Source organism: Tympanuchus pallidicinctus, unplaced genomic scaffold, assembly GCF_026119805.1.
Source record: "Tympanuchus pallidicinctus isolate F22 unplaced genomic scaffold, pur_lepc_1.0 scaffold16, whole genome shotgun sequence".
Classification (NCBI taxonomy): Eukaryota; Metazoa; Chordata; class Aves; order Galliformes; family Phasianidae; genus Tympanuchus; species Tympanuchus pallidicinctus.
Genome location: NW_026294679.1, coordinates 17,658,988 through 17,671,003, shown reverse-complemented (window position 1 = coordinate 17,671,003; position 12,016 = coordinate 17,658,988). Strand labels below are relative to the sequence as shown.

The window sequence follows — 12,016 nt, the reverse complement described above, 5'->3', positions numbered from 1 at the left end:
TTTCACATTCAGTGTACCAGGGCAAGGAAACCATCATTGAGATCTTACCTTTCCATTTTTTGCAGTAGTAGAACATGACTCTCCAACCTGGAATCTGTCAGTGCACTGATTTTCATGTGGACTATCAGACTTTGTGATCTACCTGAAGAGCTGCCATCTGGTAAAGCACAGCTACATTTCAGTAAGCTCTTGCGTGAAGCTGGAGGAACATTCATCCAGTCTTCCTCCTTGAAACTTTACTGTCAGGTCCCATTTACTTGTAAATGTGGTCCTCAATCCTCCTTGCACATCCCTGGCTGTGCAGTGAATGACCTTTGGATTTCTAAGTTTGACGACTCATGAGAAAAATTATCATGGCACCACAGCATAAGGCAACTAAAGGGTTTTTAAAAAAATTGGGAGTTAGGATCAAGACTAACACACACTACTTTAGGTAACAGTTCTTTGGAAGATCCTGGCATGTTGATATTTTGATTTTTTTAGCCTTTGGCAGAAAGAAACCTTGCTGCCCATGCTCCTAAGCACACACACATAAGTACTGTAACCGTGGAACTGAAGTAAGAGGATTACATTTCAGGAGGGACGTGTTTTGGTGAGAGACTAAAGGCTTAAGGGGATTAAAAGATAGGAGCTGCTTCTGAGAGTGACAGGGTGAGAAACAGCAAAGCCCACACATAAACATTGCCTGCAAGTAAGCATCGTTTTGTATCATTCCACAGCAATGAGATTCAGCAAGCAGAAAAACAAAAGAACCAGGAATCACATCAATTGCACCTTCAGCCTCCTCCACTGTCCCCACACCATCTTATCCCATATCATACTTGCTTTTTCTCTGTCTACTCATGCCTTCTATCACCCTTATTTCTTAGCTGCAGCTTTGACCACTTGAATCAGCTGTTTTCTCCCACCTTTGTACTATCTGTATTGGTTTTTCTGCATCATTTCCTATCACAATAGGAAAATAATCTGGAAATACTTCTTGGAGGCTTCTATATCAAGAAACTTGAATGGATAGAAACACAGCTGATCTAATCCTGGGTACAAGGGAAGTCCTGCAAGCTTTAGCAAAAATGACTGTAATCATTTTTAAATCCAAGAGGATTTTATTTTATGCCAGCCAACAGCCCTCAGAGGTGAAGCATTAGATTTGGCTTCCAGTTAAATACTCTTACTTAAATACACTCTTCTAACAAATACTACCACAGCAGGATTTTTGTTCCCTGAAAGATATGGAGTTAAATGCACTAACAAGAGTTACAAACACCAGAGGGTTCCAAGCAGGACTGGGACATCCTAACTGAATGCCATTTAAAAATCAGAACACTGTGCCAAATTCAACTGATGTTTTCAAGAAAGAACAGAATTCAAGAGCAGGTCTCTGTGGTGATAAACATTTTAAAATGTGGCGAAAGGCTGGAGCTCCTTCAGAAAGCTAATGAGCCAATAAAAATAATACAAAGATGACTACAGCAATCAGACAACAAACACTGGAGAAGGATGGACATTAGTGTACTACATATGAGTAAAAGCAGCCAGGCATATTGAATGTCAAATGCATTAAAATAAATGCAGATATATATGCCTACATGTATATATTCATACATGTGTATAATATGTAGATAAGCCTACAACCTGCATTTTTATTTAATTTAATGGAGAAAAATCTTAAACTGAACAGGGCCGAATCCCAAAGGATGCAGTACAGTACAAGCCCAAGAAGCTCTCTTACAAGAGACGTCCTGCAGTGACCGCTGAATTGCAAGGATGGGGCAGTTGATCTTATTTGTATTACTGACAGCATCTTAGAATAAGAGCAAAAGTTAGGATGACCACTGAGCCACAGGCTTGGGATGCAGGATATGTATTCCTTGCTCAGATATTTATGGCCTTTAATACAAAACTTTCGCAAATCTGTTTTTCCATTTGAAAAGAACGGCATAGGATATTTTCACTCCAGAAAAGTGCTGACTATAAAGCTGGCTCATGTCTGTAAATGGTAAAGAAGTCTCTGTTACGGAGGACAACTTGCAAAAATGCTAGCACTAAAATGAACATCCTTAAATTCTCTTCCCACTGCTCTTCAGAACCTTATGCTTTCTCTTTGTTAAATTCAGACTTCTTGATGTTGCAGATGATCTGTTTTCATTTCAAATATAACTGTATTCATCCTTCTTTTCCTTTTGGTGAAAAGTATGTTAACTTCTTCCCTGGAGTCAGATATGTGAGAATGCTTCCGCTTCTGCTTCCACAAATCAAAAGCAGCTGCTACATGAGCTCTTAAATAATTTAAAAAAAAAAAAAAAAAAAAAGCAAAAGGTGAAGGGAGGATAGAGCAAGTAATAAGCAAGATAGCCTGCAATACAACTAAGGAGAATAACAAAGAAAACAATTGCCCTCTCTGTTGTTTCTTTTTAAGGGCAAGAAGACAAGAATTTCTGTTTTCGTGAATTTTGGATGAAAAATGTACATCTTCTGATGAAAGACAAGTTGCAGAAACTATTAATGGTTTGAAGCACCAAAGAAAAGTGGGCTCAAAGGCCTGCTTCATACTATTCTTCATGGGCTAGGGGAAAATATCTAATAACAACTTTCCAACTGTTCCCACCCAAAGAATGTCCTTGTCCCTGCTGTATTTTGCCCACTTTCAAGATAATGGACTACAAAAGTGGGAACATTAATATCCATCCTATAGCTATTGCTTTTCAGGAATCCTTTAGCAAAAGAATCCCAGCTCCCACCACTCTTCCAGAATGAGTTTCTGGAATATGCATCAAAGTTCCTTAGTTCATCGATTAACACATTAAAATGCCTTAAAACAAAACAAAACAAAACAAAATACTCCCTCCCCCTTAAAAAAAAAGAGGAAAAAAAGTCTGTTCTTGGGCCAGAATAACACTGCATGTATCTAGTTCGACTTTTTAATAGCATTATATTAAGTTAGCCTTTTTTCTACTAGTATTTTTCAAAGGCTACCTTTATTTTGCTTCTTAAATTACCACCAATATTTCTTTAGCCCTGCTTCTCTCCACCCAGGAGAGCTAGAGTGACTCAGACTGGTTCTGTACATAAGATATCCTGGAGATAGCCTCAATTTTACCTTTAAAAAGATTTGCCCCAGTATATCTGAGGGAAACAGAAAAGAGGTTTATAAAAGCAACTCAGCTTGTAATGACAGAATTCTTATTCTAGGTTACATGTAAGTGAAGGCTAATTTACTTAAGAATTGGATAGGTCCTGACTTCACTCCTAGAACTACAGAACCATTAAGGCTGGAAAAGACCTCTAAGAATACCTACTCCAATCATCAACCCACCCCCACCATGCCCACTACCCATGTCTCTCAGTGCTACTCTACACATTTCTTGAACACCTCCAGGGATGGTGATTCCACCACCTCAGCCTGCACCAGTGCCTCATTGCTCATTCTGAGTAGTCGTTTTTCCTAATACCCAATCCAAACCTGCTCTGGTACAAATTTAAGCCATTAGGTCTCATCCTAATGCTGTTGCCTGGGAAAAGAGACCTCTGACACTCACTTTGCTACAACCTCCTTTCAGGTAGTTGTAGAGGGCAATAAGGACTCCCCTGAGCTTCCTCTTCTTCATACTGAAGTTCCCTCAGCTGCTCCCCATAACACCTGTGATCCTTTACAGCTTCTTTGCCTTTCTTTGGACACACTCCAGGGCCCCGGTGTCTTTCGCTTCTCCTTTGCACTTAACAGCAATTCTGGGCAGAAAAGAAAATGCCCAGTGTGTAATAAAGAACTGGGATAAGACTAACTTGTTTAAACATTACAGGTATGGCAGGAAAAATTATGGCATAACAGGAACTTACACAAAACTCCCTGAACTGTGTAGCCAGTATTAGTTTCACGACAAATTGTGAATCTCAGAAGTCAGTTTTCTAGCTCCCTCACTTTTAGAATCATAAGAAAAGGATAAAAAGTCTTACCATTGTGAAAATGCTTCCAGTTGAAATACACAGGCAGCCTGAACCAGCTGGTCAATGGGGGCAAGCTGTTTAGCCAAAATGTCTATGTGGCAATGACAGTATAGCAACAATTGTGTGTCACCAAAGTTCATTACTTCAAGGTCGGTGAATATCAAGAGGTTCACTTGTGAACAGTTTCATCTCTTAGGCCAGCATCTCTCAAGCTTTTCCATTCTCAATAAGCCATTTCAGGGATGCTGACTGCAGCTCTGCTCATCCTTTCTTAACTTAAGAGTTTCTGTCCAATTGTAAAAGCTACATCAGCTACAAAGCAGACAGCGAGTCAACTCCTACTCTGGTATCTGACTGTAACTTGGGAAATGGGAAGCTAACAGAAGTCAGGAGATTAACTTGACTTGAAACAAAGGTTATTTTTAGGATAACAATGTGTAGTTGATGCTCTCATGTAAATTGGAGTGGGTGCACAATTATGAGACAAGAAAATATTACAAAAATGTTTTAGCAAAAGCATGGTTCCTTAATAAAGCACAAAGATTACTACTACAACAATGATGGCCCAGCCTGGATTTGAAAGCAGAACTGGTGCCTCGAATAGCCTAAGGTATTGCATCTGGTTTTTCAAACCAATCTGACCCCTTTGAGACAAGCAAACACTTCCTTGGAGAACAGTTACTGTGTTTCAAAGCCATAATGCTAACCAATCAATGACAATCAAGACAAAACAAGCACCCAAGTGAGTCATAAAATGCTAATTTTCCATTAGACAGCAAAAGAGAAACTGATAACAAAAAGAACCCCAACAAAACTGGCTATTAAAAGAAGCCAGATGGAATGGCAAAAAATATTCAAAGAGAACTACTAACCTAACATCAAGAGAAAAAAGTAACAGAGTGTAGTAACCACAAAATGTCTCAGTATGAAGACCAGCCAACCATCAAGGTCAACATAAGGGAGCTTAAATTGGTTGTTTTGAGTGAGCTTCCTGTTATGCTAGATTAGCCTGACATTAAATTAGCTAGGAAGAAAGAAAAGCAGCCCTCAAACAAGAGAAATACAAAAATCTGTGTTGACTGCAACCTCCCTGCCCAAGAAGGTGCAGAAACCAGGCCTGGTAGAACATTTTAAAGACATTTCTTCCCCTTCCCAAAACTTCCCCGCTACTTCAGTGCCATCTTTCTCATGTGAACTACAACAATCTACCACTGGTGAACTTTAGCTCGCTAAAATGAAAAGATTCCAGTATCTCCACAGATTAGAACCTAGGATAAGGTTTAATAGGTATACGCCAATTCAAGTCACTGAAATGCCACTGAAGTACTGCTGGATGTAGTACATAGGAATTAAACTGTTCCCCACTCTTCACAACAGCTCAACATTGTCAACCTCTGATACATACAAAATACGTCTCAAATTTCAAAGTCATAAAATTTAAGACATAAAAACAAGTATGAGCACATCCACAATCACAGAGGCTGAGTGCACCAAAATACACATGATAAAAATAAGTCAGCAATATTGCCTAGTAACTGCAAAAGACAGGAAACATATTAAAAATGCATGTTTCAAGCATTTGAAGAAAAAAAAGATAAATAACAAAGGTACCTTGATCTTCACCAGCTTTCTTTCAGTTATATGCAGGGTAGATGCATGGGTCTGGTACTGCCATGCTCACTCCTGAGATACAATTACCATTTCTTTTAATATAATCATTTCAATTTCAGTAAGGCTGTTTAAATTATGCTTTTAGAAGTGCTTAATCTCAGGAAGAAGCAACAATACAAACAGTTTTTATTTTTAAGCAAGTATCACCATTTTCATTAGTAGGACTGAAATTTAGGATTTTTTTCACCAAATGAGGCTGCTGTTCACAGAGGCTCGGCTATCTGTTTGAGGTTAGCACCCTGCCAATAGCCTAGAGGCATCCTGTGCTGGCATGCAGTCCCTCAACAATGGCTTATGGAGAAAGGTAAGAGATGAAGCAGATAAGGAAAAATAAAAGAAATCCACGCCTGTGTAGTTGGGTCCTTCTGATTTTCTCAGAGCTCATAAGAAAAATCTCATAAAGAAAGCACTGTGAAGCCATACCAGGGAAGACTATTATTTCCTTCAAACCCATTGTGCAATTAGCCTTGCATGAAACCAAATGACTTAAACGAGAGTAGAAGGTGATTCGAATCTCACAAGTTTTCATCATAGGGGCAGTAGAAAAAATCCACAACAGTCTTCAGGCTGCCACTTTAACTCATCGTAGTCACTAAATCTTAGTTCCCAAGAGCACTGGCAAGGCATTGATAGCTTGGCTGTTCTTGATCATCTATGCTGAAGGTAAACAAGGTTCCCACACAGCTATAACAGCCAACAAGCATATGCATCTAGCAACATTTGTTATTTGGTGAGCTTGAAATCAAGGTAATAAAGTCCCTAATCATGATCTTTGTCATCCACAGATAGCAACCAGATGAGAAAGGAATGTTGCTAAGAAAGAAACACATGGATTCTTAGATATGTTACAAAAGAATATTTTTAGTAAATGTAACCATAAAAAGAAGTGTGCAGCTTTAGCAACAAGTGAAAAGAATCCATGAGTGAAAACAACACATCCAGAAGAAGTGATGTCTAACAAAAATTAAATGCTAATGTGAAAAAAACACATGAAAGAGAAGGAGAGCAAGCCACAAAAAGACGTCAAAAAGGAGAGGTGGCAGCACGAGCAACATAATCTGAAATTCTCTCTGTTCCTTACAGATTTATGATTATTAAAGATCCAGATTTTTTTTCTTTTTTTTGTGAGGTCCTGTTTTTCTCAGCAAACCCATACTGTATCAACTTGGAAAAGTTTAGCTCTGTTCTGTAGCTTCACCTAAACAGTCTTGACTACTTGTGTCCTCTAAACGCTCTTCTAACATTGTCAAACAGGGTGTCCCCATTGAGGCCAACTGATTTCTATTGCAGTCTATGTGACAGAACACACTGAGAATCACAGCAGTCATGGAGAAACAAGTAGGAAACAATCCTTCTTCTCTCCAGTAGAAGAATTGAGGCCATCCAATGACATGAGCCATTCAAAACAAAAGAAGAGATAATTTTTTTCACAATCCATAATTAACAACGGGACTCTGATCCAGCTGATTGTAGATGCTTAATATTTTATTTGGGTTCAAAAAAATGGAGAGATTAGTGGAGAGAAATCTACTAAGAACTATTAAGTAGAAATACAGAGAAGTCCTTTGGCTATAAATCAGTGGGGGTTGGGAAAGCATCACTGGGAAGGCTGGGGAGGCATCTCTAAATGCTTGATGATATATCTACTTTCAGACATATCACACAACTATATGCCTGTTTTTACTCTTATCCCCAAGTATAAACTTTTGCACAATGTCACATAGTGCTTTGGTCTAACCTGGAACAGCATTTTTAGTGTTCTCAATTCTAACTACGATTTTGACTTTGTTGACAACTTTAGCATTCCTGCTATTGTGAGCATAAGGGACCATCTGGGTCTTTGAGTCAGTTCTCTGGAATAATCATCATTCATGAGACATGAATCTAGTTCAAACAGGTCCAAGAGAACACTATTCTCCATATGGGAGACAGCTCTCTCCTGCAATTGAGCAGGAAAACAAGATTTCATCACCAATGATTCAGATACCTCTAGTGGAGGGACTTGGTTAGATAAACATACCCTAGGACAATCCTATGAGGAGGACAAGAAAACAAACAGATTCCCCAAATACCAAACTGCAATAGCTACTGTCAATTCCTTCCTGACTTCCACGTTCTCAGTGTCTTTCAAGCCACCAGCCTTCACTATCTTCACACAAATTCTTCCAGAAACACACGAAAGGCACAATGCCTGCAGCTCCTGGCAAAGTTCTGCAGTGGTCAAACTTAGAGAGGTATGCAGCTCCCAACTGGCCTATCTGAATTCATTGTGTTGTATCTAAGTTCAAGGCCACAAACAACCATACACTAACATTTGCAAACTGTGCTGAAATGTATTTGTTAGTTTCAAGCTTGGATGTCGAGTGAATCTACAATCACCTCATCCAAAGACTGTTCTTTAAAAACTATTGAGAGGCAAATGTAAGACTGGGGAGCATCCCTTCACCCTCCTGCACTAGAGTGAGATACTGAGACATGCCTTCTGCAGCCCCACCAAGGGCAGCTCCAGCATTTTAGAGAGAAGTTTAATTCTGTACTACTAAAGACTTGATTTTGAGTCTAAAACTGGAACTTTGGGAACTTTTGCTGATATTCTGATCCAAATGTGTGAAAGCTCCTCATCTTATTATTGTTATTCTTAATAACAATGACAGAATTAGAGAACAGCAAGCCAATGAAGTCACCTCTTCTCCTCACAAAGCAGGTTTTATGGTCTGCAGCATCACAGTCCATCCAGCTCCCTTATGCCTCAGCTGCAGGAGGATTCTGAGCAATTTCTGCAGCACAGGCTTAAACCTGAGCACTTTCAGAGGGCACAAATGACACACTTCTCTGGGCCCAAGCTAGTCTAAGCCATTGATGAGAACTCTTGAGTTCTTCCTGAGCCAATAAGGCTGTAATTGCCATTTTGTTCTAGAATGACAGTAGTAAATCTTGATTATTTATTAGAAAATGAAAATCAGGCAAAATCTGAACATTGATAGCTGAAAATGAAGAAAACAAACAAAGATGCTTCTAGAAACTATTGATGCACCAGCATTACATGTGAAAGTGTAGAAATAACTCTTCCTTCCCTACACCCTAATGTAGGTAACTCGGGACTACAGGTGTAACCAAGGAGTGCAGCAGTAAAATATGCTGTCAACGTAAAACAAAATGGAACTTTTAGTTTTAAATAGCGGAATCACAAATCCTCTTCACTCCACTGACTTCAAGTAATTGAATGCCTGGAATCCACAAACCTCAAGAAGTCAGAGAAAGAATTGTGGTTGTGGATTTCCACAAAACGAGCATTTATGCACTGAATGGTCACAATGCTTTAAAAAAGAGCACTAGACTGTCCCCTCCGCATCTTACAAAAATAATGAAGCACCTGCATAATTCAAGTGACACATCAGTTCTCACTGTATGCACAATGTATACATTTCAAGAACTTTAACATACTAAGTCCCCGAGAACAGCAAGTTTTCAAGAAGTCAGGATTTGACAGCAGTCTCACAAGTATTGATGAGCCCCATCCAACAAGACCAGACTGATCACACGTGTGACAAGATATTGTCCCTCCCAGCTGTCAGCAAAAAGGTGAACAGAAATGTGCTCAAGAATACGATATTTAGTGACATGCAGGTCCTGCTCAGGTGGTCAAGTTGTCTTGGAAGAAAACACACTGCCAGGGAACATATACTGAACCTCACCAAAAGCACGTGATCATTAATCTCCGTAGGAGATTTCACATAAAGCCGGACAAATTCTGCTGTCACCAGTAGAGCTTATTTACTAAACAGTGAATCAGACTTAAGCTGCAATTTTTAAAAGAAAAGGACTTGTGTGCACAACAGTGCACATTGTTCTGTACTAATTATCTAGCGGCCCTTCGGTCTTTGCACTTTCAAGTTTTCAGCAACCCATCTCTGAACAGAAGCAAACAAAACACCTCCATAAAAAGCTGCCCTTAAATCAAACCAAATCCCCAGGCAGGGCAGGCAGGACACACATGCACCGGTGTGCTTCGCAGCCAGTAGCACACAGACTTCAGACGCACAAAACAAAAAGCATTCGAACATTCTTGCCACATGGCATTACATGTTTGTATTCCTCCCTTTCTCACGCATGCACAAACCCACACATTACAGAGAAAATAATGCTCACAGAATGGAACAAAGACCCTTTGTTATTAGAGAATCACAGAATCACAGAAGTGCAGGGGCTGGAAGGGATCTCAAGAGTTATTGTTCCATAAGGTTTTGGAAAATCCCCTTCTTTGTCTAAAACTAAACTAAATAGTGCTGCTTGAGTCACGATGATTTAAATACACAAAGCTTATACTGAAAAGAAACACCAATTTCTTTTAGAATTCATATCATTAGAAAATACAGACAAGCTTTCGAGAGCACAAGGGCCAATTTTCAAGCATCTTTATTCAGGGGAAAAAAAGCAGTAAATACAGCATCCATTCAAACGCACACACTCTGAAAGGACACAATTGGAGCTTAAGGCTTATCACACCCAGCTGTGTGACAGCAGAACCTCTCATGGTTACCTCCCCCCAAATAAAAGTGCTAATACACAATTAAAAAGCAAGCTTAAATTAAAAACAAACAAACAAACCCAAACCAACACCAAATACAGCAACAGAAGGAAACAAACAAACAAACAAACAAAAAACTACCAGCAAAATGCAGCAGGCTGTCTCTGCTTACAACAGTATGAATGAAGGAAAGATGCTTGACAACAAAAACAGGCAGCTCCACAATTAGGAAGGAACAAAGTATCAGACGAAGGGGATTGCTCACGGAGCACTGTAACGAGGAGTCCCTGCAGCAGCCTCTCCTAAGAGGCTGCTCTAACGCATATTTATTCTGAAAAGCTTAACAGCATTCCTACAATAAACTGCAAGCCACAATACTCTGCTGACAAGGCATTTGCCTACCTGAAGCTTCATTTTCCAGCACGAATGCATGCACGTATCTCCAGCGTAGCTTCCCTTGGTTGCATGACTCCTGTTAGCCAGCCTAAAGAGACGGAGCCGTGTAAGCAGAGCTGCTGACTGCCCTACATTTGCCTGCGGATGAAGAGAAAGAGTTGCTTCTGTACTTGCCTGGGCTTGTTTAAGCCCCTTAAATGTAGTACTAGTGTAGCTCAAACTAGACTAACTACTTCCTCCAGCTGATCCAAGTGAAAGGAGCGAGTGATGAATAATGCATGCGAGCTCCCAGAAAAGCTCATTCGTCACTGCAGCTGATGTCCACCTCTCCCCGCTACCCAAAAACAATCCCTAGCAATTCTTGTGCTGTGAAGCATAGCGATTCTTCCCTTATCTAAAGAGCAAGGAGGATGTCCTTCCTAGATCCATTTTCTTTCCTCTACTTATTAGTAGATCTGGTGATTATATTATGAATTCTAATACTGAAAGCCCACACAGCTAGAAGTCAAAGAAAAAATGGTAACCAAAAGACCATATCTCTAGAATATCCGATACCAGCAAATTCAGCCAGTTGTTCAGAAATTAAAGTTTCTTACTCCTAAGGGAATAAGAGGAGCCACGTAAAGATGAACATTGAAGGCAGAGGAAGAATGGGACAGACTGGAAAACAATACTGCAGAAAGAAGGTGGTAAATAAAAAACCTGCCGTAGCTGACAGGTTCAGCTGGCTGTTATAGACAAAACAAATTGTTTAGGGGAACTTTGTGGGTGGAAGAATATGGGAGATAAATTCACGCAGTTCTTCTCTTGAGCAATAAATTCCACTCATCACTACAACTTCACAAGCTAACTACAAAGATCACTTACTTTTCGATATCCTTCCAGACTGAATAAATACAGGACTAATTTGCAAATACTTCATTTGCAATTACTGCAGTAGGCATATGTCAATGCGTGCCACTTACAGATTCTATTCTATTTCCCCGAACTGTTTTGTTTTGCTTTGATTTCTGCCAGAGACACAAGTTATCTGGCATCTGTTTATCAGTTATCTGCTGCGGTCCAAATGACAGAGCCATCTCAACACACTACAAAGGTTCTCTCAAGTGGTTAGTTTCCTGTAAACGAAATGTAGCTTTAATGTATCGTGCACCAAAAGCAGTGTCTGTGCATGAACCCAGTCTTTCACATCACATCCTACCAGCTAAGCAATTGGGCTGAACGCGATAGAGACAGGAAAACTGCTTTATAGACAGATCTTCTGTTTCTGCAAAGGCAGCCGAAAGGAATACACCTTGTCAGAGAGAACAGTCATGTGGCATACTCAGAGCCTGCACTATAACCAGACAGTAGCAGATGAAACAGCTGAAATTAATCATTCTGAGCGCAACGCACTTCTGAGTTGTGAAATGGTATAGTCTGCTCACTTCTATGTACCTGACTTGATTTCGTACATTCCAGTAAGTGGTAAATTTAAAC

At 39.8% G+C, this 12,016-nt stretch overlaps 1 protein-coding gene across 8 annotated transcripts in view; it reads right to left on the bottom strand.

The window, feature by feature from the left end:
* The window catches only part of MARCHF8 (membrane associated ring-CH-type finger 8), an 84,891-nt gene that overhangs the window by 35,204 nt on the left and 37,671 nt on the right, over window positions 1-12,016 (bottom strand). For 4 of the 8 annotated variants that reach the window (XM_052678114.1, XM_052678120.1, XM_052678115.1 and 1 more), the window contains exon 3: window positions 10,544-10,675. The exons of 3 other annotated variants lie outside the window; for them this stretch is intronic. In XM_052678114.1, the coding sequence (XP_052534074.1) occupies window positions 10,544-10,675 (132 nt within the window). The remainder of the gene's footprint in view (window positions 1-10,543; window positions 10,676-12,016) is intronic. One more of the 8 variants, XM_052678117.1, reaches the window with a different exon arrangement.